The sequence below is a fragment of the Kwoniella bestiolae genome, chromosome 5 (genome assembly GCF_000512585.2).
Source record: "Kwoniella bestiolae CBS 10118 chromosome 5, complete sequence".
Lineage (NCBI taxonomy): Eukaryota > Fungi > Basidiomycota > Tremellomycetes > Tremellales > Cryptococcaceae > Kwoniella > Kwoniella bestiolae.
In genome coordinates, this window is record NC_089245.1 from 167,749 (window position 1) to 189,584 (window position 21,836).

Sequence of the window (21,836 nt, forward strand, 5' to 3'; positions counted from 1 at the left end):
TGCACGATATAGAACTAAACACTTGGACTACGATATCGATAAACATGACCTCTGTACTTGAATACGCCACTGACATGACCTTGCCAAAGGATAGTCAGATACAGAGGTAATAACGATCAATGCAATTAAGCATTACGTTCGGCCAACATCCGGGCAAACTCATCTTCAGAGACATCACCTTGATGCATTACTGCTTCGCCAAACTCTTGATTATTAGAGTAAGTGTATTGCTTAAGAGAGGTCTCCTTACCTTGATGTTTGGTGGTGGGCGCCGAGGAATCGCTCTCGGGTGTTCCGAACATACCTGACCTGTCCATCTCGGGGAAGAAAGACGCCGAAGCCACGGCGGACGAGACGTCTTGCTTGATCGATTGTAACACAACATGCAAGGAGGGGAAGGCAGGCAAAGCTGGAAAAATGTTTGCATTGCCAAAAAAGTTGGTATTGCCCAACAGGTTGGTATCGCTTTCCCTTCCGGAACGCCTGTTTTGGTTTTCCACGTACTTGGACATTTTGTCTGATGGACCGCTGGGCTCTCGCGTAAAGGCTACCAACGATGGAGAATCACTGGGTGGAGCAAGTTCCATTGGTGTAGCGCCTCTCGAAATACCTTCACGATTGGCAGTTTCAGTGGCAGTAGAAACACTTGCATTTTCGGCGTCGCGTTCGTGAGTAACGAGCGATGAGGTCTTGAAGGTGCTTCCCCGGACATGGTTGCCATACACCCCTAAATCATCTTCCTCCTCTTGTGATAGTGCATAAGCAGCTTGAGGAATCCTACTCTCCATAGTATACGACGACGATGCCAAAGGGCTGATTTTCTGAACCAAGGCGCCAGGCCGTGCGATATGGTTAATCTGCGTTGGGCAATGACTCACGCGATGGCAGTGAAGATACAGTATGTTATCAAGCTTTGGTTGTCTATTGGGGCTCTTCCAGCTTGACCGATTGGACAAGTATTGCATGCAAATTCAAGGTATCAAAAGCCCAACGAATAGATAGTTAATATATGTCCAGTCAAGGTGTACTATTCGCCACCTTGCCTTCTTGACTCTGAGTCGTAGTAGAGTTTGATGAAAGGAGGCAAGGTGTTTGGGGATACTGTACTGTAGCTTGGCACAAGACCAGCTTCACAAATTTGCCTGTATCCATGACGCTCTCAAACACTCTCGAATCTCTGTCGACTCGTTGACCCTCAAAGGAAATTTGAAAGGAGACATGCCTTTAGCAGTTCGTCAGGAAGGCTTTGGGCATGGTGTCACCTTTGATGCGGTGGGAAATGGGCGACGACGTCTGAGCTCAGTTTGTCTAAATTGTGGGAGTGAATACGTGGGGCGTAACCTTTCGAGACTGGTTGGAGACGATGAACACACGCAACGGTCATCAAACCCTGAAACGAGTGGCATAAATGTATCAAGATAAAGAATGACTGTCAACTGAGCAATTGTCGCATCGGGTATCACCTTGCTTGATTGGTCAAGGCTTATCAAGTCATGTGACACTGAGATCGTGCTATCCAATTGGGGTTTTCGTATTCGCAGTATGGTCAGTGCGGCCATTGTCAGCGTGGTTGGAGCTATGTCTTATCACTGAGTTGGTTTTGCTGTACAAGCGATATGCGCTTTGTGCTGTGGAGAAATGAATCAATGTATGCTAAGGGACGTAGTATTTGGACAAGCGAGGTATTCCTGGCTATCGACCTGATCAGACTTTGAGCTGCACGACGATAGAAACGGGGATGACCGTGAAGACATGTCATTGAAATCATTCAGAAATGTTTTACATGCAAGACTGTACTGTGGACATGACCATCTCAAGAGCCTCAAGTTTCACATGTCAAACCGTGCATATGTTCCATTTTCTCAATCGCTATCCTGTCTCCTTCCCTTCCTGATTTAGACCCCTCTCTCGTCCTCGTCTGTAGCTCACTTATGGTCATTCTGCTGCTGCTGTTTACGGTAAAAATAAGATAAAATAAAAATTCATTGCTTTGACCGCCCAACAAAGCGGCAGGGGTGGGCTCTAGCGTCGGTGGAAAAAAACTGTTAGTTCTTTCTCAGTGGAGTCCCCCCAACGCTGTTGAGCATTGTCACTGACAGAACTGCCGATGTTTAGTATTCGTGATTGTGGTGCACCTTTTTTTAGAAGTTGATGCGCCTGGCCATAGCTCTGAATGCCCACATACACAGTATAGTACTTCTTTTTCATGGCATGTGTAAGGAGCGCCTTGGCGAATGCTTTTTCCTCCGGAGAGTACTCCATGTTGTCGACATAGTCGCAAGCCTTCTTGAGGCCACCTTGAGTGCCCGATCCATATTCGCTTCGTTCGCGATTCAGCGATGCTGGAACACTGGCACGTAGCACGGGATCTTCAAGACAGCGCATACTGAATATCTCGTTCACTCTTGGCCATTCGTCAACTGAAATCCTATCCGCCAAAATTTGTGCGCCAGATCCATGATTTTCGCAGCCTATACACAACATGACTGGGTCATCCGGGTCATTGGATTCATCTGACGGGAGTTGAATTTGAGTTCCCTTGCCTTCGATCGGACCGTGGATAAAAACGCTGCGTCCTGCCAAAAGGTTATCGATGACAGAGCGGTAATCGACAGTCGGACCCGACACATTGGACCCTAAGCTCGTTTGGACCATGGGTTTGGTGTCACTTGATGGATCTGATTGCTCATCATTGGCGCCGTCGACCGTATCATTACCGTCTTCGTTCAGGGTCGATGTAGTCTGACTGCTGCCATACGCTCTGGGATGCCCAAATATCACATAACATAAAATATAGTTCCCCTGTCAGCGGTGTGGCCCGCACGTTGCAAGAAAACTTGACAAGGCTTACCCATGCTGTGTCATACTGGGTGTCCTATTGCCTCGAAGACTTATTGGCTGGTGCGTTCTTCACCAAATGATGAGGATAGATGAGTTATATGGGCGAAGTATTCAGTCTCAAGAAGAGTCCTTGGAGCTGAAGTGTGGAGAAAGAGGTGAGTCCAGAAGAGCAGAATGCCAGCTATTTATATGCGTTATTTTGGTATCTCGCCACCGAAGTGTCCATGACTATTCTTATGCTCGACTTCAGATATAAGTCTGCGTAGAAGACTTCTCAAAGATCCATTGTGTGATGACAGTGACGAAGGCGATTCCTTCATTTGTACTGATGTAGCCCATGAGGCAGGCCTTCTGAAGACGCTCCAACGTATCACCTTTTGAGCAAATGCCTTCGCACGTCATGTTCATCTAATTTGTAGATGTTTTTTTGGTGAGGCCTGGACCGAGCGAAGGGCTCTGATAGTACGCTCAATTTGTGAATTCGACAAGTGTAGATGGACACTACGTCACAAAGGGTCCCTACTCAAGAAGTGCAAATCGGTCTCGACTTGCCAAGGTAAGATCAGCCCCTGTACTTTCCTGTTGTCTTCGATCGATGACACGAGTGCTCGAAAAGAGTTCAATGCGGTGCATTGCAATAGAATGACTTCTTGTCATCATGACATGGACAATGCACGGTCACCTGTTTCCCTCTTCCAGCGAGACCCGTGAAAAATCAAAGGATGTTTGTGAAAAAGTGGTGCGCCGAAGACGTTGAGATGGCTCGAAGACTACGGTCACCCGTGAGTGGCAGCCATCTGTCAAGACTCCAAATGATACGTCAGAAGGAGACTTCAGTAAAAGATGATCGTCATACCCTCACTAGCTTCTGTGATTGAACTTCCAGGCGGTGGAGAACGCTCTGAGGCCCTCGCAACCAGGATGTACTGCATTGAAAGGACCCTGTCCGATGATCCTGCTCTGTGCGAAATGGAAATCCACGCCATTTCGAGGTGGCGTTGAAATCACGCCTACTTGGAATTCACACCCCATAACAAATAAGGAGTAAAATTGTCAATGGCTGTAAAACAACAACCAAGCTTGCAATTACCCCAAGACTTTGTCAGCAGTGTCATACTGACCTTGCAGCAGTGTAAAGTGCATTCTCTTGCTCAAACTTCTTCTGTGACATGCATACTAGGAATGCCCATTTGCAGTGGGCGTGGATTTCCATTTTGCATAGTACTCAATCATCACAACCACGCCATTTCGAACTCGCGTGAAATTTCGAATCCGCACAAGGCAATCCTTTGGGATGGCGACTTCGCAAACATTTCTCATGCTAGCATCGTGCTTCACGTGAGTTTCCTGACGCTACTGTTTTTGCTGATGTGTCTACACGATAGAAGGGTAAATTTCAGGAACTGGAAAGGAAGACGAAGGCTTATATTTCTCATCTGAAAAGCTTTCAACATCCTCTACACCCGAGAATGTAGCACAACTCACACCGGTCTTGGCCCCTGTCCAGACCCCATGAGTGTTATACAACACAGTGAACCATGTGCGAAGAAACTGATATTCTGAACCACGTTCTATTGACATTGTGGCTCCAGAGGAACCGCTGCCTGGCACGGGGAAATTTTCAGTCCAGCAAGTAGCTGCTTACAACCAAAAGGAACAGTTCTATATGGCTGATCGAATCGTTTTCACTACAGGAATCTGGACTTGTTGATCGTATACGCAAGCGGCAAATAACGACTACAATCCATGGATCCCTGACGTCTGTATACCCGCCTTATGCCGTTTTATGTGTATGCTTCATAATTCCGGTCAAATGTCGTGAAGGGCTCTCATTTACAACCCTCATAATGGTCATATACCCGCACAAGACACCAGTATACCTACAAAAATGGCCGACAATCCCGTAACACTCTTGGATAAAGTCACGTCGATTGCCTTGAGACTACCATTTTTACATTTCTTGGTCTTCTTCTTCCTTGCTTTCTTACTAGTCGTAGCAGCGGCCTGAGTGGCTGTTCGCGAAGCTTGCCCGGCATTTACCACAGAGGTAAGCGAGGCAGTACCGTTTGGTTCTTGCGTGGTGAGTCCCCTATTCTGGGACTGGGAGAACGTCTGAGCGTTTCCACCTGTTCCTGTTCCTGCATCTTCTTGCTGGACTGTCGCATGGGTCGCCCGAGTTTGTGTATGAGGTGTGTTGTTGTCGTCAGCTGCTACATGGGCGGTATGTGGATGTGTTGGGATAGTGGCACGCCTGAATAGGAATGAGGCGGAGAGATCGTCACGGCTGGAATTTGATGTGGAGTATCAGCGATAAACCTCAATTACCATCTAATAATTCATCTAACAATCCTCGACAAGTCTGGTTGGATATCGGCGATCGAATATGTATGTATGCAACGCAGATAAAAAAGGCAATGGCTCACGATGTTATGGTGCCGTTCGTGCATGAAACCTGACCCGCCGCTGGCCTATCATAAGTATTTCCCAGAGCGTCCACCGCCGAAGAAGTGGAAGTACGCCACGCGAGATCACAGATGTTAGACCAGTAGATCAACTGACTGGATGTCTTGGCTCCAGGCTTGGACGAGCGGATGCAACCTACTCCCGCAACGATTAGTCGGTCCCTCGTTTGTCTTTGGGATGACACCCATAGCATTAGTAAGATGATATATGAGTGACCTACTGAGACATATAGATAAGTCCATTCCCAGGGCGTCGTATCCTGTCGACGTTAATCCGTCCTTGCATTGCAATTCCACCAGTTCTTTATCATTCAAGCGGAAGTTTTCTGTAAAGATTCGTAAGAGTGTTCAACAGACACAGTAAATAGCTGTGACCTCCTCCTCGTCACAAGCTGTACACTCACCATCGGCATTGGTCGGATAGGTCTTACAGACGAATTCACAATTACATTTATTCAGTGAAGAGCAGGCTGGTCTCGGTTCGTCAATCTTTTGAGCACATGTCTGGATTGATATGCCGCATACAATCAAATTTACGATAACGTTGAATGAGAGAATCATGATGAGTGTGAGTTGAGCTGTAAAGGATAAAGAGATGGACTGCGGGCAACTTAGGCTTCTTTTGATATATTGTATATTGAATGCAAAGTCCGTTCTCGCACTTGCGATAATCGTTGGTAACAGGGGCGCATCACAGACCAGCGAGGACCCGAAAAAGTCGTGTTCATCAATCCTCAATTACCGTTGATCATCAGGGTACAGGATGACTCACAATACGAGATCTTATCGCTCATGATTACATATCTTTGGTGATAAGCCCCTGTTCGGATTGTCAATTTGGTGAGGTATGGACCCTGCCAAGATCAAATTGCGTGTTCAACGTTCATTGGTGGAGTGATGGGATCTAGATTTGATTGGTCATGCGGGCAAGGGGTTTGTTTTAGATCATTGAACTTCCACCTCCGTTGGTAGAAGGACGATATGGCAGTCATAGCACAGTGTTTTTCAAGTCAACGGGGTCCATAAGATCCTGAAGGCTACAGCCTGTCCTCAGAAGGCTTGTGCGGAGATCAAACTTTCCCTTTGCCCGATGACAGAGGGTACAGAAGGTCTGTGGCGTTTTGCAGTACGGGTGCTTTCACTGTATTGATATGGTTCGGACATTTTTTGGTGTAGTGCTACTGTATTCGTACACACCACAGACGCAGATGCTTTAACAGTAAAATGCGTAGAGTGCGCATACAGTCATCAGGCGTTTGGAGATCTCCGACGATCAGAATCTCATTACAAGGATCATCAATAAGCGTACAAATAAGTACAGGACTTACTCGAGAAGCTGACTCAACATTCGGTTTGGACCGATTCGAGCGGCCAGACTGCACATGCGTCAGTGAAGCTATCTTTATGTTGCCTACAAATGATCTACTTACCCTGCATTATTGGTGACCCCCCAGTGTCTCCCCCTGTACCACATGGATCTAAGCTGGGTATAACTTCGTGGGCCCCTAGACACAACGGTGGTGAGCCGTCGAGCATACCGATGGTAGTTGCAAACACGATTCTTCCGTCCTTCGAGTCGTAGGACCATCTGCAAGAGCACGGAGTATGTTTCGGCAAGAATAGAGTTGTCATGAGCATCGTTTACTCTTACTCACCTTTGTTGTGGTCTCTCTTCATCCGCCTCACCTAGCTTGACCGTGCCGCTGCCTTCTACATGGCTCGCGCCTTCTATCACCCTCGTGCTTCCCTCCAGTGCGATGAGTTCGGAACCACCTTGATCCAACGTCCTGGTCGCTGATTGATTGCATTCTGTCATTACTAGCCCCGAGGCCGAGTTTGGATCGTTTGAGAGACATTGATCGAGACTTTTCGACCTGAGCTTGAAGATCCCTTGGGCTGGGGTGGGATCGGTCTCTGAGCGGGGGAGGATCGATCCTGCGATGGAAGGGAGAAAGGCGAGTAGGTATATCATGATGTACCTGGGGGGATAGATCGGTCGGATTGACACTTGTTTTAGTTATCGACTGAGAAAGTATTTGTGCACACGATGTGCTGTAGTGTTTTGTGGTCAAGTAGGTCGTGTCTAGCGCGTCTTTGTATATGAAGTGAATCTGAAGCGCCCTGCTATTTCCACCATGAACGGATCTACCGACTCTACCTTTGAGCGCTATGTAATCACTTGGTTATCAGGGGTAAATATCAGGTGATCAGCGTCAACTCCTTTCATCGAGGCTGTAGATGCCCCTTTGTCTATCTGAGTCAATGAGACACTCATTGTTGAATGTGAGATTCAGCTTTGTTTGCAATTTACCAGTATGTCGTATGATCTGGGATGTGACATCGTTGACTCGATGACTGATCACTCCGCAGGCGACTATATGTAGGAAGACAAATGAGCACCACAAGATGTAATACTGGCCTATTGATCTGGGGGTGGAGACTCGATCAACTTGTCAGCCAATGCCCCAAAGCGGAAAGTTGCTGATACAAGTTGAGTTGATTCGTTGTAAAATATATATCATTGCCTATAATCTGAGAAGAGTTGTCATCGAAGAGAGATCAGAATCATCTGCCTCTGTCCTTACTGTAATCCTTTGATGCTGAACTTTACGAAGAAATGAAGTATCTGGTCAATACTCGTCATTTGCCACCGTACCTTGCCTTTGCGTGATCACAGCTGTTTACTTTAGATTAGATTTCACCCAAAAACGGCCATCCCCGATTCAGTTTTGTGATTTTCACAAATCCTAATCATCATTACGACTCCGAGAGGGGATAATCGTAATCTCAATTAGGATTATATTGCAAAATTGTAGCCGTCCGATTTCGGCGCCGTATAGAGTAAGGTGCACACATGGTGCACTACGGAACTACTTGTACCAACCGATTCAATTCAATTACACCATACCATCACCATCATACCTACATCTGCATCTCAATCCATAATCAGCCCTTATCCTTCATCTTTCTGGCCTACCTCACAAATACATCAGTACACTAAACGGCAGGATCCGCTACAATGCCCTCGCCGCCGTCGAAGAACAGCGAACCCTCCCTAATCCCACCTCGGGGTAACATCGACTCCCCATCCCCCATCCCGGCATCAGCAATATCGACCTCCCCAGCCATCGCCCGTTCTCTAGCTCGTAATCCACCCAGCGGAGCGGCTAGTCCCTCTTCAGCTGGTGGACCGTCCATACCCAACATCCCACCTCGCTCAGGATCCATCTCTTCCCAAGTCAAACCCAACTTATCCCCTTCCTTCAGATCACCTGCTGGGGGGTTGACCCCTCCCATCGCTAGATCAGGATCACCAGCCAATATACAACCTACATCCAAAGCGTCAAGCGACAACTTGTTGGGAAGAAAGACGTCCATATCATCTGGTAATACTCAGAACAAGTCCGCTTTGACCACTTCGCTCAATTCTCCTAAATCTAGCCCTTCCCTTTCTAGACAACCTTCCGCTGGAGTTATTTCTCGACCTACCCTCTCGAGAGATAATTCAGGCACGTCCACCCCTCGACATGGTAATGGAACTAAAGGCAAAGAAGTAGAAGACACCAATGGAGCGGGAGATTCGAATTTTTCAAATCTCGCTGATATACCTGATGAGGAGAAGGCCAAGGTCCTACGTAGACATCTCGTCTCGGCTGAGGAGAGGGAACAGTCTAAGACTGGTACGCCCAATGAAGGTGGTGTAGGTGGGACGACACCTACGAAAGAGGATAGTGCTAGTGCCGGTGCTGGTGGGAGTGGGTTAGAAAGAGCAGATGAAAGCGGTGTGACTTCCGTGTCGAATTATGGGAGTACAGAAATCAATGATGGGCAGTTCCCTATTCCCTATGATGCCGTTGGAGGGGACGTGACGTGAGTGACTGTTTATTCTCACTTAAAACATCCAATACTGTTCTATAATAGAATATGCTAATTGTGAGACGTAATCGTAGCCACGATCTATACAAATGGCAACATTCCCATCGACCTGACCAACCAGTCCGATCAGCTTCGTTCTCGCATATCCCCCTTGACAGATCTGCGATTCTCGATCCTACTTTAGCACATATCAAGGAACCGGGTGGTTTTAGACGTAATTTCGTTTCTACCAAGGCTGCTGAGCAGGGATTGGAGGCGCCCAATATGGTTAGGAATGTGGTGGATTTCTTGTTCTTGTATGGACACTTTGTGAGTTGGGTTCAGAATAGGTAGATAGTCGTCGCGACTTCGGAACCGGGGTTGCCCAGCGTGGATTGTGTCCTGAAGGACAGAGTGCTGACGCTGACGATTTGTTGATCTACAAAGGCCGGTGAAGACCTCAACGAAGATGACGATCTAGACGAAGACGAGGTAGAAGAAGAGGACGAAGAATCGTACCCCGCCATAGGGTCTAGCTCTGGTCGTCCCTATACCAGAAGAACATATACTGCTGAGGGAGATGCAGGCGGAGTACCTATCCGGGGCGAACGAGCTCCGTTGTTGGGCGCCACGAAGCGAGGGATGAGTATGACGAGACATCGAAGGACGAAGAGTGGGGCGGCTAGTGGTGGGACGGCTACGACTACTCAGGCTTTGTTGATGGTGCGTGATCTCCCTGTTTCAGCTGGAAGATGCTGTACCGAGGATAAAGAGTGAGCGGAAATGCTAATGTTCGATTATTATCTTGGTAGTTGTTGAAAGGTTTCGTCGGTACTGGTATCTTATTCATGGGCAAAGCGTGAGCTATCCTCCAGTTACCATCCAGTACAAAAACACGATAGCTGATTCTAATACTTCGTTCATGCAAAACAGCTTCTTTAACGGAGGTGAGCTTTCTCTCGTCCTGACGTCATGATGATCTAGGCCGGAATAAAAGCTGACATTGTGCTCTCGTTCATAGGTATCCTCTTCTCGGCAATTGTCATGCTGGCCATAGCAGGTATATCGCTCTGGTCGTTCTTGCTTCTCGTTGAGGCGTATATGCACGTTCCGGGAAGTTTCGGAGGTAAGCTCCCGTTCATTGCCATCGTTCTGAGGTGGGTAATAGTTGATGATGGATTTGGTGAAATGCTAGATATCGGTGGAGCTTTGTACGGGAAATATATGAGATTGACTATTTTGACTAGTATTGCGGTGTCCCAGATTGGTTTTGTAGCGGGTGAGTTCGGTTTCTCACCGCGATTATAGGATACACCTCTTTCGATAATGATCCCTTGAACATACTTTGCGCAGTGGCGTTTCTTGTGGGACAAAAGCTGATAATGCCTGCGATATCACAGCATACACAATATTCATCGCCGAAAACCTTCAAGCGTTCTTCATGGCTGTAACGGACTGTAAAACCTATATACCCGTCAGATGGCTCATTTTTGGGCAACTGCTCATTTTCTTACCTCTCGCGATGATCAGGAATCTGGCGAAGCTGAGTGGTACGGCTTTGATCGCCGATGCGTTTATCCTGATTGGAAGTGAGTTTAGACAAGTCTTTTGTGTTTGATATGAGTCTACCAGTTCGAGTCATTTTGAGCCATGACGCTAATGCAAGCTTTGTCGTAGTCATCTACATTGGCTTCAACGAGGGTTCAGTCCTTTCTAAGTACGGTATAGCGGATGTGCAGCTGTTCAACCAGAATTCATTCCCTTTGCTTATTGGTACAGCTGTGTTCGCTTTCGAGGGTATTGGATTGTGAGTCACATCCCCCGATATGCTATATACAGTATTCCCAGTATATCGAGATGAGCAATATACTGATCTTCATACTTCCTCCCCATGCAGAGTCATCCCCATCACCGAATCAATGAGAGAACCTGAAAAGTTCCCTCGATTACTCTCCATCGTCATGTTCATCGTGGCTATCCTCTTTGCTGGTGCGGGAGTATCGTCGTACGCTGCGTATGGAAGTGATATTCAGACAGTCGTCATTGTCAACTTACCGCAGGAGGACAAGTTTGTTCAGGCTGTACAATTCTTATGTGAGTGTCTGTGGTTCATCCTGCCCCCTGCGCTCAGCTGTCTCGGCAATGCTTGTGCCCATTAGACGAATAGCTGATCTGGTGTGATCTGAAATGTGCAGACTCGGTGGCTATCCTCTTATCGATCCCATTACAGCTCTTCCCTGCAGTCAGAATTATGGAGAATGGGATCTTCTCGAGATCGGGTAAACATAACCCTTCTGTGAAATGGCAGAAGAACGTATTTAGAAGTATGATCGTGGTATTTACCAGTCTGCTCAGCTGGGCCGGGTCGAGTGAATTGGATAAGTTTGTCTCGCTCATTGGGAGTTTTGCTTGGTGAGTGAATATCTGCACTATAAAACAACATTGTTGTTTAGTCTATCAGATCAGAGTTTGTGCAACTATGCTAATTTGTTCATCTCATCATAGCATCCCCCTATGTTTCATCTACCCACCGATGTTACATCTCAAAGCATGTGCCAAGACTCGTAAAGCCATTGTGTTGGATTACATTCTGATCGTATTCGGTGCGATCGTCGGTGCTTATACGACGGTTCAGACTGTTCGAAGTTTGTTTGTACCTAGTGATGAGAGTCCTAAGTTGGGGAAGTGCGAGGTGCCTAATGGGATGTAGGAGTGGACTTGAGAGAAGCTGAGTGGCAGGTAGTAGCTTGACCAGTAATCAAGGGATAGAGATGTAGAAGAGATAGAGGATAGAATGTCAAATACACGAGATAGTAGTGGAAGTGTTGATGTGTTGACGTGTATTCTGCAATATCAATGTGTATACCATAACATGTTCCAATATGCATAGTTGGCTTCTAACATGAGTCGCATGCTCGTGCTCGTGATGGATGTATATACTTGGACTGACATGTGGATTTAGGATAGACATGATGATATCTTGCACGAGCAGATCCGAAGACTCTGCATGAATCTGATCGGGTACCGCCGGGCGGGTGATGTCGTATTTGGTTATTTGTTATGGGACGATAGAATGAAAAGGCGATCTGAGCGTGTGTACGTGCCTGGGATGCTAATGCGAAAACAAAGATTGGTAGATGTCAAGATCGTACAATCACATTCACATTTACATTTACATTCGATTCATATATATCAATCATAATATAGAAACAAACATAATCCATATATATAACACAGAATCACATATAGTACCACCCACCAAGACACTCCTTCACTTGCGTTGCGACAAAGACAAGATACAAATACGAAAATATCACTCGTGATCCAACACACTCTTTTTCAGCTTCAACGAAAAATAAACCATCGCGATTGATCATGTCTACTACACCTGAGATTGAGGTGGCTAGTTCTGGGATGGATCATGTATCCGTGAGTGGGGTCAGCTTCTCCAGGATCTATTGATAGTATATATGAAGTGTGACCATGCTGACAATGTTCTCTGTTCTTGCTATTCCACTAAACCCCTCTCAATCGACCCCACATCAAACTACCCTTCACGTTCACTTCAACCCACAGATCCACTCCCTCCAACCCGAGATAATCATAATAGGAGCCGGCGTGATAGGCTGTGCCCTAGCCTACTCGCTCTCCCAATCTGGCCGATCAGTCGTTCTCCTCGAACGCGACCTGTCCGAACCCGATCGGATAGTCGGTGAACTCCTCCAACCTGGTGGAGTCGCCGCATTAGAAGAGCTGGGGATGTCAGACGTATTGGAGGGGATAGATGCAGTCCCTGTTGAGGGGTATTGTATAGTCTCGGGGGAGGAGAAGGTGGGATGTCCTTATCCCCTCTTAGAGGAGATGGCGGGGTTGCATCATAACCAGGAGAGTGGTATTACGAATGGGAATGGGGGGTATGTAGATAAGAAGGGGAAATGGCACGTGGAGAGTGAATCGGGGAAGAAGGAGGGTAGATCATTCCATCATGGGAAACTCATCTCGTCATTAAGGAAGAAGGTCCTCACCCAGGCAAAGGGAGTGACTGTGCTGGAGGCTACGGTGAAGGATTTGGTATTTTGTGAACATACCAATAGAGTTATCGGCGTATCGGCCTCCTTCAAACCTTCTTCTAGTTCATCTGGTTCGAAGGAACTTGGAGTGGGGAACTCGGACGATACAAGAGATCAACGACCAGCCATTGCGAATGGGATAGTGAAAAAACTCTACGCACCCATAACGATAATTGCCGATGGATGTTTCTCAAAGTTCCGCCTTACCCCTGGTACGCGTACCCCCACGCCCAAAACACGATCGCATTTTGTCGGTGTTATACTGGAAGATTGTAAGCTCCCGATACAGAATATGGGGACAGTGTGTCTCACCCCGTCTGGACCGGTGTTGCTTTATCAGATTGGTAGGAAGGGCGGAGAGGTGAGGATGTTGGTGGATGTCAAGGGGAAATTACCCAGTGTGGGGGATGGGAGTTTGAGGGTGAGTGGTCTCAGTGGTTTTGTACTTGATTCGGTTTGGTGGAGTGAGATCGATGTGAAGGGACATCGCCCATAATTATCAAGCATCCTTATATATATTTACCTTCTATCCCAAGACTCTCTATCTTCCTTCTTTCCCTTCGTCATCCTATCGTCAGCTGACCACCTATCCAAAATAACAGCGCCATATCGAACAGAACTATGTCCCCCACCTTCCCTCGGAACTCCAAACCCCAGTCCTCTCCGCCCTCTCCACCCAAAGACTCCGATCCATGCCCAACACCTTCCTCCCCCCCTCCATACAGGGCTTATCCAACTCCCTCAGCGGGGCCATTTTAGTAGGCGACGCATACAATATGAGACACCCCCTCACAGGTGGAGGAATGACAGTAGCTTTCAACGATGCTATTATCCTCACCAAGTACCTTCGACCCTCTGAGCACTCACCTGCGGGAAGAGATGGGCTGGAAGATTGGAATACAGTCTCGGAGGGATTGAGGGAGTGGTTCTGGGAGAGGAAGAAGTTGAGCGGTGTGGTCAATGTGTTGAGTATGGCGCTTTATAGTTTGTTTGGAGGGGCGGATGGTGAGTTCATTTATTATCTTTGTCTCTTGCTTGATTTTCCTACAACCTTTTTGGGGATGGGGGATGAATGATTCTCAGGGGTTGATGGATCATTGCGATTGATATTTGAAGCACAAGCGCTGATATTGTTTTCTTCACAATAGAACCAGAACTCGAAGTGCTCAGAGAAGGATGTGTAAAGTACCTCGGCATGGGAGGCGAGCGAGTAGCTGGACCCGTCGGATTGCTTTCTGCGTGAGTCGACGCTTGTTCTCAACTTCTTGAGTGTCGTCCCCGCTTTACATGAATCGAGTTGTTCAACATGATCCTCATCAGCTTTCATCGCATCGGGATTGTTCGAGCGGACTCATGAGCTAATCCCTTCTCATTCGCCACACATAGCCTCACACCAGCCCCTTTCATGCTATTCTACCACTTCTTCTCAGTCGCCTTCTACTCCATCTTCCTCCTTCTCATCAAAGGTCCACCAAACTCTTCCTTGAGAGGAACGAAGGGTGTGATAAATCCGTTGTTGGTTTTGTTGACATTACCTTTGAATCTGATTTACTCTATCAAAGTGGTGAGTCCACCTTGTTCGCATCGACCGGTTGACGATGACGTTGCTGATGTTTTGCGTTGGAATGACCTACACAGTTCTGGACTGCTTGTGTGGTTTTACTGCCTGTTATATATACTGAATTCAGAGTATAGAGTATAGTCGCATCAGCCATATGACTGGATGAGGTGATTCGGTCGTGGTAGTAGTGGTTCACTTGAATGGTTCGTTAGTTTAGATTGATAGGTACTATCTCTCCTGTCATCATGGTCGTTCTGTTGAAGGATTCAGATACAACAAAATGAAAGGCCCGGTTCTCACCTATGTAGATGTAATTATAGATATAAGTTAGATATAGATAATGATATACCCACTCATATGGAATCCGCTCTACCATAAGGTAATCACGTCGCTCGTCGCTTGCTCCCCACCAATTCGGAACAACAATACAACGTCCCGTGGTACTGATCAGTAGGTGTCATATCGATTCGAGCGGTAATAACCAATCCATCGCATACTGATTATCCATCATCAATAAACATAAAGATTCATTATTATCATAACACTCAGATCCAACACCTAAAAGACTCGAAGTAAAAGAAGAGAAATGATGAATTTACGTATTAAAACCATTATTGGATTCTTCTCTGAAGAACAGAAAGGTAATTACCAAGAACTTAAACAGGATCAACCAATCAAAACTATCATTAGTGATACTGTTATCAACCATACCAACCAGCCTTCATTATATCTGAATGCACCTCATACCTCCATTCCTTCCCTTCAATCAAGAACCGAGGCAGTCAAACAGCCAAACATCCCTACCCCTCCGGATGGAACTTTTTCACCACATCAGCCACAGCCGACTTAGCCATGTACGTCGCGCTTCTCCCTCTCGTCATTGATCCTGGCCCTGTGCTCTGTCCAGGGAAGGAAGTAGCAGAGGAAGAGGAGATCTGTCTCTGTATCGGTTGGGGTTGCTCTCTCTCCCCGCTTCCACTTTGAGATACCGATGGGGCCGTACGTTGAGGTTGAGGTTGATCAGATAAGGAAGCAGCTGGTGTGGGTGGTTGTTGAGTTATCGTAGGTACTTGGGTTGTAGGACTCATAGGCTGTGGTTGAGGTTGTAGAGGTTGCTGGTTCACTCTGAGTTGATTTAACAGGGCTCTCGTAGCTGCCAGCCACTTTATTTCGTCCTCCTCACTTGGTGCGCACAGTACGTAGGTTCGTTTGGCAGTGATAAGTCTAAATATATTCTCTTCACTCTGCTTTTCTAATCCTATACCGCCAGATTGAGAGGACGTCTTCTTAGGAGTAGACGATTGGACAGCATCGTTGGATGTGAGTCTGCCCCGCATGGCTGTTGTGAAATTCTGCTTGGTAGGTGGCGATGTAGACATCTGAGCATGGGTGTGAGACTGGTGAGCGTGATGGGTATGATGTGGGTGGAAGGGATTGTGATGTGCGGAATGTCGGTCTTCTTCGTCCGAGGCGAGCGAGTCGTCAGATGCGTCCACTTCTAATGCGTCAAGGACGGAGGTGAGAGGGATGAATCGGAGGGCTTTCGTGTCCTACAAGTCATCATCACCATATCAGCTTTATTCAATCTAGCCACCTGGGTTAATGATGCATAACAAGCTGAATTCAAAATCACCATATGTGATTTAGTATAAGTAACACCCTGACTGGTCAACACAAACCACCTCTTCCTCCATACCTTCCTACCTCTGCCCTTTGACCGCTTCATCAAATACGCCGACAAGATCACCTTGGTAGGATCGATAGGTGTCGAAGGTAGACTCTGATTCGCATCATTCGAGTTTCTCATTTGGTTTGATTCCGCCAGATCGATATCATCTTCATCCTCCGAGCTGACTACGAATTGGTTGGACGCCGAGGCTATACTCTGTATGTTTAGTGCAGCCGGTCGTTCGCCCGTGACGGGAGGTACGGACGACGCGATGCTTGATGTAGATGGTTCTCTCCTTGCTGCTACCGATGATGATGCTGCGGGACCACTGACAGATCGAGAGGATTGCACCGAAGTGGCTGTTGAGGGGTTTCTTCCTCCCATCAGGGTCGAGGTAGGTTGACCTTGAGTGGAATGAACCGATTGAGCAGATGTTGTTCGTGGGGTTGGATTTGGGATGTTCATTCTGGCCATTTGCGATGCGAGGGAGTTCGTCATATCCATAGGGGATGATGGGGGGATGACACCGCCAGAAGCTAATGAAGGGGATACTGAGCCAGCAGCATGTATGGCTTGGGGAGAGGCGATTCCCTGTGTTATAGGCTTGTTGACGAAGTACGAGCCGGTGGTAGCTATGCTCGTTCCCGGTGAGGTGGTATCAATGGCATTTTCGCTCATCGATCTATCTCTATTAGCAGTTGATGATGAGGAGGGGATGGGGATGGAACTGCTCTTCTGCTGATGATGATGTTCGTTCTTCTCCCTCTTCATTCGCTCTTCTTCCTCCCTTTCTGATAATTTTCGTCGGACGCCGTTGATCGCGCGGACCCATTCTTCCATATCATCTTGGTGGGATGCTTTGGCGAAGAACGTTCGTTTGGGAGTGACGATACCGAATGAGTGTGGGTGCTTCTTCACTGTTACCGGTGCGACGGTGTGGACTTCGTGAAGATCTAGCACTTTCTTGAGGCAGTATTCCTACAAGTGTACGGCGAGTCAGTAAATCAACCAGTGGAAGGCGATCAGATATCTGCTAGGTGAGTGTGATGAAAACTCACCTTTTCATCTTTGTAATATGCTAACTTTTCTGTACGTAGTACGAACCATCTTTTCTTCCAAGCCTAGATAATCACACGAACATCAGCCCTGGTTCTCGTACAAATCACATGATCTTTGAATAGTGAAAGTCGGCTGATGTAAGGGAACTGAGCTAGACTCACTTTTCTCCTCTCCTGCTTCTTCCACAGATACCCACTCTTAACGACCCTCTCACCCTCCATACCTTTTTGCAACCCCTGTTCCTCCTCTCCCTCAATCTCACTTCCACTCTCCCCCTCTCCCTCTCCTTCGTTCTCCTCGTTCTCCTCTTCTACATCTTCCAACTCAGCCTCATCGATAATCTCGCCACCGAACTTCCTCTCTGCTATTGCGCTTAGCCCGCCGACAGAGGTGGTTGCTGGGGTCAGTATCGGAGAGGTGGGATTGGGTGAACCGATCATTGGTGGTTGCGTTGAAGAGGTGATGGAGGAGGAGTCGGATTCGTTGCCTGATGCTGAGTAGGTGTGGTATGATCCTGAAGGTGCGTGTGGGGGTGGAGGATGGGTCGATTTCTGCGTATATCATCATCAACAGATAGATTAGGTAGTACATATGTTTAAGGATGAACGAGGGATTGATTGACTCACCTTTTTCTTGGGTGATTCGTGCATTCGTGCGGAGGTTGCTGATGCCGATCTGAACGATAGCTTTCGCTCGATCTCTGATTTGGATGGTGGTTGAGCGGGTACGGGTGGTGAGAGGATTGGTGGTGCTTGGGGTTGTGTTTGTGGTTGTGCTGATCCGCCCGTGGGAGGCGGTGGGATTGTTTGTGGGTTGGCTGATGGGTCGAACATGATTAGTACATGGGCATATATGGACACAATGGGGAGTGAGGAATGAGGATGGGGTTGATCAATGTGAAGTACTGTGATACGTTGTACTCACACTGTGACATGATGAAACCGTTTGACTTGGATGTGTGTTATTGTTCTAACTCCGATTAATCACCCAGTCAAGGGTTATACACCGTTGGGCTCGTCGTCTCTCTTTCGTCACGTAGATTCTGGTGTGATGAGGTTCGTGTATGCTTGTATGATGGTGGTGATGATGATGATGAGATGCATACAAATTGATGAGAATGAGGATGAGAGTATAATATATATGAATGGGGAAGAGGGAACAGACAACAGCAACAACATAGCTTAGCTTGACGCTCGGACCGGGATCAATCACATGTAAGGAGTTACGTAATGCATGTCATACTCGAGCAGCTTAAAAAGTTGGAAAGCGTCGAAGAGGATGAATGAGCAAAAGATCGAGATACAATACTGTTTTTATCACTGATATCTGTACTCTTATCACATCCCAGCTTCAATCACACCTCACAATGTCCCTCTCAAGAGCAGGACCATCCCTCCGACCCCTTTGCAAACGATGTCTCACCGCCCAACGTCGCTCACTCCCTCCCTTCATTCCCACTCGTCAAATATCCACCAGTCCTTCGCATTCTCGACAACCTACTCGCCAACAACCCTACGCTATCCCCTCCACCGCCCTGCTCAACCCCTCTATACCGCGAGACCAAGCCGTTGCCAGAGCTCCATTACAAATAACAGTCAATGATTTCGACGAGAAACCCTCCGCACGTCCCCACCAAATTGTCAAACTCCTCTTACAGCGACTACCCGAGTACATCGATTCACCGCGAGCTAGGCGGAAACTCAATGCCTGTGGGCTAGATACGAAGCGCGTAAACTCCATTCAGGATGAATGGCTAAGGAAGATTGAAGATGAACTGGGGGAGTATACTTCCAATCTCAACGACGGGGAGGTACTGGAGATGTTAAGTAGGAATGGGTGGAATGGAGAGGATCTCATTATAGCTCTAAACCAGGGACGGATCATCACAACTTTAGAATCTATGGCTTTACGGAACTTCCTCAGTTGGACTTTGAGTTTGGATCGAAAAGATCTGATCAACGATTCGCTTAGAATACATATCCAGAGTATATTGAATATAACCGATTTGACAAGATTACCATACTCCTCTGAATTCCTTTCCGCCCGATCTATGAAAAGACATTTCCACCTCCACATCGGACCTACCAACTCTGGGAAAACGTACAACGCCCTCAAAGCCCTGTCCAAAGCTAGTTCTGGAGCTTATGCTGGACCATTGAGGTTGCTGGCTCACGAAGTGTGGGAACGGATGAATCTCGGTACGGTCGGTGAACTCGATGGCAAGGGGAGGGCATGTAACTTGTTGACAGGTGAGGAGAGGAGGGTGGTAGATCCCGATTCGGGATTATTGAGCTGTACTGTCGAGATGCTTCCTCTAAATGGACTTAACGGGAAGGGATTCGACGTGGCTGTCATAGATGAAATTCAGATGTTGGGAGACGAACAGCGTGGTGGATCCTGGACAAAGGCTGTACTGGGATTGGCAGCTAAAGAGATCCATCTATGTGGTGACGAGACGACCGTCAAATTACTGCATAACCTCCTTGAACCCCTCGGCGATCAGATAACCGTACATAAGTACAATAGACTCACACCGCTGGTGGTGGCTGAAGAAAGCTTGAATGCGGACTGGGAGAAGGTGGAGAAGGGAGATTGCGTGGTGACTTTCTCGAGGACGAATATATTCGCTGTTAAGAAGATGGTGGAATCTACTGCTGGGAAGAAATGCGCGGTCGTGTATGGGGCGTTACCCCCTGAGACGAGGGCTGAACAGGCTAGGGACTTTAATGATGAGGAGGGGTTGAGTGAGGTGTTGGTGGCTAGTGATGCGGTGGGGATGGGGCTGAATTTGTGAGTGAATCTTTTCCTTGTAGATCACACATCCGCTATTACCGGGCTATCAATCTTTATGAGTTGGTTGGAAGGCTTTACCATGTTATTGGTATTGATGCTGATCTCGATGTTGCGTCTGGTCAGAAAAATCAAACGAATGATCTTCGAATCACTCACCAAATTCAACGGCAAGAAAGAGACACCCCTCTCCCTCACTCAAATCAAACAGATTGCAGGTCGAGCGGGTCGATATAAGACCTCAGCCGATTCCAACCTCATCACTCCACCTGACGAATCACCCGCCACCGGTGGACTGGTCACTACCCTGCATAAAGCGGATCTACCCATCCTTCGAGAACTGATGAAACGAGATCTACCTTCCATACCACGTGCGAACCTCGAAGTACCCTACAGCAATTTATCGGAACTATCCAGTCTATTACCTTCCAATACTACCTTTGCGGGATTACTGGAACATTTCAGTAGTCTCGTGAAAGTACCGAAATATACCACATTATCTGGGTACGAGCACAAGCTCTCCTTGGCGGATATATTGGAACCCTACCGAGATCGACTCAGCTTGGCGGAGATAGATCTATTCTGTTTTGCTCCTGTCAATATTCGGGACGAGAGGGCCAGGAGGATATTCGAAGAGCTCATTAAAGATTTCTCAGAGAATGGTTTCGTAGATTTAGAGGATATATTCAAATCATCAAGATTGATCACCCAACTTGAACTGGTCGAAGAAACCCTCCGTACACTCCCTCCCCTCCCACCCGTACTGGGGATAGGAAGGAAGTTATTGACGCCACCTATAATCATCTCGTCTATACCTATGTTGGAAACCCTCCATAAATCTCTGGTATTGTACATATGGCTGTCATTTAGATTAGAAGTATCTTTCCCCGATCGAACCAAGGCTGTGGAACTGAAGGAACGGACCGAGGTAGTATTGGATAGTTGTCTCGAGAGATTACCTGGATTGAGACAGCGCAAACATGCCAAAGGCGAACGATCGAAAGAGGTCGACAGGCTGGTGAGGGATTGGAGGAGGGAGAATGTCATGCCTAATGGAACTAGGAAGGTGGAAGGTGTACCGAGGAAGGGATTGGTGTGGTTGGAGAAGGACGTGGCGGAACGGGTAAGGCAGAGGAAGACTTGGAGGAATGTTAGGGTCGTTGATGGGGAGGATGGACGGTAGGATGAAGAGGTAACTGCAGGGGTTGTCCGGAGATAGGAGTTGGAAGGCTCTTGACACTTGTATAATACTATCTAACTATCATATATCGCATCACTCACATCTCCATACACCTATATTATAGTATACACAGCATGCAATATACCAATCTCCCCTTCTCTTCTCTTCTCTTCTCTTCTCCCTCGTACATATGCATCTGTCGTACTGATCCATGCAACCTAATGGAGTAATTCGAATGTTGTTTTGTTGTTTATAACATGTTTTGATTTTTGGGGTTTATATTAGCTTATAAATTACCTGATTAGGTAATTTTGGTAGAATGGAATGATGTCGCGTCTATGATATTCCA

General features: G+C 47.2%; 7 protein-coding genes across 7 annotated transcripts; 3 read left to right on the forward strand and 4 right to left on the reverse strand.

The window, feature by feature from the left end:
• Positions 1 to 125: 125 nt before the first annotated feature.
• I302_106462 (uncharacterized protein) lies at positions 126 to 788 on the reverse strand (the record flags this gene model as incomplete). Its single annotated transcript, XM_019192893.1, has 1 exon — positions 126 to 788. The coding sequence occupies one exon, from the start codon at positions 786 to 788 to the stop codon at positions 126 to 128; it is 663 nt and encodes a 220-aa protein (XP_019045890.1).
• A 3,904-nt stretch (positions 789 to 4,692) lies between these two features.
• On the reverse strand, positions 4,693 to 5,864 carry I302_106463 (uncharacterized protein; the record flags this gene model as incomplete). The annotated part of the gene is made up of 4 exons (XM_019192892.1): positions 4,693 to 5,125; positions 5,265 to 5,439; positions 5,525 to 5,629; positions 5,708 to 5,864. The coding sequence occupies 4 exons, from the start codon at positions 5,862 to 5,864 to the stop codon at positions 4,693 to 4,695; spliced, it is 870 nt and encodes a 289-aa protein (XP_019045889.1).
• Positions 5,865 to 6,644: 780 nt separating this feature from the next.
• On the reverse strand, positions 6,645 to 7,275 carry I302_106464 (uncharacterized protein; the record flags this gene model as incomplete). The annotated part of the gene is made up of 3 exons (XM_019192891.1): positions 6,645 to 6,679; positions 6,734 to 6,891; positions 6,959 to 7,275. The coding sequence occupies 3 exons, from the start codon at positions 7,273 to 7,275 to the stop codon at positions 6,645 to 6,647; spliced, it is 510 nt and encodes a 169-aa protein (XP_019045888.1).
• Positions 7,276 to 8,322: 1,047 nt separating this feature from the next.
• On the forward strand, positions 8,323 to 11,868 carry I302_106465 (uncharacterized protein; the record flags this gene model as incomplete). The annotated part of the gene is made up of 12 exons (XM_065870282.1): positions 8,323 to 9,173; positions 9,254 to 9,488; positions 9,606 to 9,881; positions 9,971 to 10,017; positions 10,092 to 10,105; positions 10,180 to 10,284; positions 10,354 to 10,437; positions 10,559 to 10,747; positions 10,836 to 10,965; positions 11,056 to 11,252; positions 11,354 to 11,570; positions 11,664 to 11,868. The coding sequence occupies 12 exons, from the start codon at positions 8,323 to 8,325 to the stop codon at positions 11,866 to 11,868; spliced, it is 2,550 nt and encodes an 849-aa protein (XP_065726354.1).
• A 665-nt stretch (positions 11,869 to 12,533) lies between these two features.
• Positions 12,534 to 14,923, forward strand: I302_106466 (uncharacterized protein; the record flags this gene model as incomplete). The annotated part of the gene is made up of 6 exons (XM_019192889.2): positions 12,534 to 12,587; positions 12,735 to 13,649; positions 13,831 to 14,233; positions 14,377 to 14,467; positions 14,615 to 14,792; positions 14,867 to 14,923. The coding sequence occupies 6 exons, from the start codon at positions 12,534 to 12,536 to the stop codon at positions 14,921 to 14,923; spliced, it is 1,698 nt and encodes a 565-aa protein (XP_019045886.2).
• A 666-nt stretch (positions 14,924 to 15,589) lies between these two features.
• I302_106467 (uncharacterized protein) lies at positions 15,590 to 18,350 on the reverse strand (the record flags this gene model as incomplete). Its single annotated transcript, XM_065870283.1, has 5 exons — positions 15,590 to 16,339; positions 16,423 to 17,436; positions 17,517 to 17,579; positions 17,679 to 18,068; positions 18,144 to 18,350. 5 exons carry the CDS (start codon positions 18,348 to 18,350, stop codon positions 15,590 to 15,592), a joined length of 2,424 nt encoding a protein of 807 aa, XP_065726355.1.
• Positions 18,351 to 18,883: 533 nt separating this feature from the next.
• Positions 18,884 to 21,490, forward strand: I302_106468 (uncharacterized protein; the record flags this gene model as incomplete). Its single annotated transcript, XM_019192887.1, has 2 exons — positions 18,884 to 20,307; positions 20,434 to 21,490. The coding sequence occupies 2 exons, from the start codon at positions 18,884 to 18,886 to the stop codon at positions 21,488 to 21,490; spliced, it is 2,481 nt and encodes an 826-aa protein (XP_019045884.1).
• Between the last annotated feature and the right edge of the window lie 346 nt (positions 21,491 to 21,836).